Source organism: Leptidea sinapis, chromosome 2 (genome assembly GCF_905404315.1).
Source record: "Leptidea sinapis chromosome 2, ilLepSina1.1, whole genome shotgun sequence".
Classification (NCBI taxonomy): Eukaryota; Metazoa; Arthropoda; class Insecta; order Lepidoptera; family Pieridae; genus Leptidea; species Leptidea sinapis.
Genome location: NC_066266.1, coordinates 26,003,058 through 26,006,991, shown reverse-complemented (window position 1 = coordinate 26,006,991; position 3,934 = coordinate 26,003,058). Strand labels below are relative to the sequence as shown.

Below are 3,934 nucleotides of genomic sequence, written 5' to 3'. Positions count from 1 at the left end.
TTAACAGATACTTAAAATTCGAATAAGTCATTTTTAGCTTACCGCTATTAGGTTAAAATTAAATTATTTAACACGGCTCGGGGTTTTGATGTGATTCTATTATGAAATTCAATAAACAACATCGGTAATACTTAGAAAATAGCACTAAGTAATACGAAGCAAGGCTAAAGAACCGTTATAATATTTTATGCATCTAATAATATTACATTACATGTACCTAGTAATCATTGAGATAAGTTTCAAGAGTTGATAAAAATATTTTAGGCTGGATAAGTTAACTTTAACATGTACATGCTTAAATACTACAAAAGTTATTTTACTTACTGTCCATTGTATTCAGGGTGTAAGGCACTGGCAGTTGTATAAAAAATAACAATTTTTTTTTAAATATGAAAGGATAAGCACACTAAGAATTACGAAACGAAAATAAAAATTACCCGTGCACACAAGTGCTGCGCAACCACAGAACACTTCTAATCTAACGGTAACGACTAAAGAGTAAAGAGTAAAGACTACGTGAACAATGACTAGGTATAGTTAGTTAATTATAAAATCAATTGACATTGATACTCTCATAACCTGTCAAATTACGATTGATGTGAGTTTTAGGTATCAATTGTGAATTTACAAATTGTACAAAAAAAAAAAAGCGAATCTAATTAATAAACATTAAGTAGTATGTATTAAAAGTATTTTAATAATAATAGAACAAAAAAAACAGATCAGAATATTACAGATCGCAATAAATTAATATTAATAGGTATTTATAGTTGAAAATTTCTTCTGAACATGTATTTTATTAACTTTTAAGTGGTCCCATAATATATAGAAATTAAATTACAATTTTAAGCATATTGTATCTATATTTTTGTCAAGTGAAAGTTGCAGTGTCTATTTATTGTGTTATTGTATTATTATAACAGACTGTCAATTTTTATTTATTTCTAAAATGAAATAAATTATCAGTATTTTGTAAACATGTTTTATTTCTAGATACAATGCCAGAAACACTGAAATTGCAGATCAACTTTTCTGGTGGAGCTGAGTTATTGTTTGATAAGATTAAGAAGCATAATATTGAGTTGCCATCAGTAAGAAAGTATTTACCTGATAGTAAAGCTGAGAAATGGACAATACGGGAATTGCTGGTATGGATTAAGGGTAACTTGTTGAAAGAGAGACCAGAATTATTTCTACAGGTAATTGTTTTTAATAAAATCTATTCAATTCAATTTTAAAATCTTTTTTAAAAAAACTTACATAGTTTCTTGTACTATTGATATTAAAAAATACTTGTAAGGGTAAGTGGCTCATCTGTTCTTCTTCTTATCGAGTTGACGGTCACCTCAAATACTGGCAGCCCAAAAAGCCGCAACCGCGATACCTTGGTCGGTAGCCTTGTGTAGCACCTTGGTCGGTAGCCTTGTGTAGCTCCTCGTTCGTGCATGTTGTCAGGCATGCAGGGCACCCAGTCATGTGCGCAATGGTCTGTCTCGGATGACCGCAGATGCACTCTTTATCATGTCCAGAGATGAAACTCCACCTCGCTAAGTTTGCCCTAGATTTCCCCACTACTGCTCTGAGGCGGTTGAGTGACTTCCAGATAGGGCAACTGAGGTTGTATCATTTGGCTAGTTTCTCTTTCACACTCATCTGATGAAATCTAAAAACACCATCTGCAATACCAGAAGTCAAGAAATTGGACTTTGAGATTTGAGTATGCTCTGAGAGAAGTTCTGTTAGTCACATTGGGAATACAGAAGCAGGTGGGAGGCCCCCTTGCACAGGATGCCGGCTAGATTATGGGTAACACAATAGTGACTTTTTTTGCTGTGAAAGTGTGCCGTGTTTTGGTCTGATGAATTATAATCACTTGTTACTAATAAGCTTAACTATCCCACTGCTGGCCAACCTTCCACATAAATCTTAATATATATAAATTAAGTGACATGTTGTATGTCCGCGATGGACTCCTAAACTAATGAACGGATTTAAATGGGGATTACTTCATGGAGTGCAGTTTAGTCCAACTTGAGATATAGGATAGTTTTTATTTCGATTTGGGACCCATAATCATTTTTATTTTTAATATTTGTTTTGTATGGACATATTTTCTATGAGAGAATTTAATGATGCACAGTTTGACAGTTCTGCTGTGAAACAATTTTATTATAGTTAACAACAGGGAGCAATGATGTTCTATACATAATATAGAACGTCATTCAGAGGGAGCATATTTTACAAAATAATAATTGGTGTTATTAAATATTATTGACAAATTAATAAAAAAACAGTATTTTATTTATTATGCACACAACAACGTCTGTCGGGTCATCTAGAATATTATATTTTAGCAGATGGTTAATAGGCATAGACATAAGTTACAAATTATTGATTATACAATCTGATATCTTTTAATTATTTTAGGTTATATTTTACTTTTAGGTATAATATCCTTTTTCTCCCCCTTTTTTAGACTTACTCTCGATTTGCTTTTTTCTTAGTTTTGTTATGTTCTACAATTATTAATAAGTTTTCATGATGTATGCCACTTCTTTCAGTGGGTCCCAAAATACATGCATACTTGCTATCCTCCTTTGCCATCTCTTACAAGTGACCGTGGACCTGAACTTCATTTGATAAATTGGTGCAAATAATGCAAAAACAAGCTGTGGCAATCTTAGATCATTTATAAGTCTAGTCTAGACTCTAGACGGACATAGATATGACAGCTGTGAAAATGTTAAACCAATGCACACACACTAATCATTTTACCAGTGGAAGGCTTCTTTGCACAGGAAGCCGCCTAGATTATGGGTACCATAACTGCACATGCTATGAAGCAGTAATGTGTGTTACTGTCTTTTGGTCTGAAGGGAGCCATAGCTAGTGAAATTATTGGTCAAATGAGACTTAACGTCTTATGTCTCAAGGTGACAAGCGCAATTATAGTACCACACAGAATTTCTGGGCTTTTCAAGAATCTTGAGCGGCACTGCATTGTAATGGGTAGGGTGTATAAAAAAAACGATCACAAAGTGTCACACAGATCGCGAGTGTAAGATGTAGCTTGCCATGCACACTGAAGTATTAAACCTGGCTTGTTTTTATCCGTTGTCTAACAGCAAGAAACTATCTAGACATATTATAAATTATGTAAGGTGGCAATATACTTAAAACAGTGACTATGTGGTATGACATATTATTAACAATTATTTATGACCCAAGATCTGGTACGTACCTCTGTCAAAGGATAAGTTTGGCTATACAAAGAGGTAACGTTGCCAGCTCCATGGACACCTTACCTGCCGATAGCGATCTTAATGATATTTTCTATTTGTAATTAATTAATTTTGTTACATTATTTTAGTTTTATTTTATTATTATTTATATAAATAGTGGTATTAATTATTAAGTCATATGTAAATAATTGGAAATATAGTACATTATTTATACTCTAAAATACAATTTCAGGGAGACTCAGTAAGACCTGGTATCCTGGTACTAATAAATGATGCCGATTGGGAGCTTTTTGGAGAGCTGGAGTATGAGTTACAGCAAAATGACAATATAATGTTTATATCCACTCTTCATGGAGGGTAGTTCTAATAAAATATAGATTTTGTTTAATTTTGTTTCTTTTTATTTATTTATTGAGCGAAGCGGAGCTCCCATCTAGTGACTACAATTGATTTCTGTGTTAAACTGTTTCTTGACCATTTCTGGTCCGAATTAAAAAAAAATGAACTCATAATAAGCTTTCGAAATCTAGGTTATTGTTGAACAGAATGTTTAATTTCGCCTTCATTCAATTATTATAATTAAAAACAAACATGATTTACAAATAATTATAAATTAGCACGCGCTATTTATATTTATTTAAAAATTGAGCCGATTGATCAAATCACAATAAGTTTTAATTGTAACACTGCTA

At 32.4% G+C, this 3,934-nt stretch overlaps 1 protein-coding gene across 1 annotated transcript; it reads left to right on the top strand.

Annotated features, from left to right (window-relative positions):
* Nucleotides 1–962: 962 nt before the first annotated feature.
* Nucleotides 963–3,630, top strand: LOC126975139 (ubiquitin-related modifier 1). Its single transcript, XM_050822946.1, has 2 exons — nt 963–1,199; nt 3,475–3,630. The coding sequence occupies exons 1-2, from the start codon at nt 999–1,001 to the stop codon at nt 3,601–3,603; spliced, it is 330 nt and encodes a 109-aa protein (XP_050678903.1). The 5' UTR covers nt 963–998; the 3' UTR covers nt 3,604–3,630.
* The last annotated feature ends 304 nt before the right edge of the window (nt 3,631–3,934 follow it).

Bases quoted from the DNA above. Each gene is read 5' to 3' on its own strand.
- LOC126975139 (XM_050822946.1), top strand. From the start codon at position 999: ATGCCAGAAACACTGAAATTGCAGATCAACTTTTCTGGTGGAGCTGAG. The intron at 1,200-3,474 runs GTAATTGTTTTT...ATACAATTTCAG, and splicing joins GACCAGAATTATTTCTACAG to GGAGACTCAGTAAGACCTGG.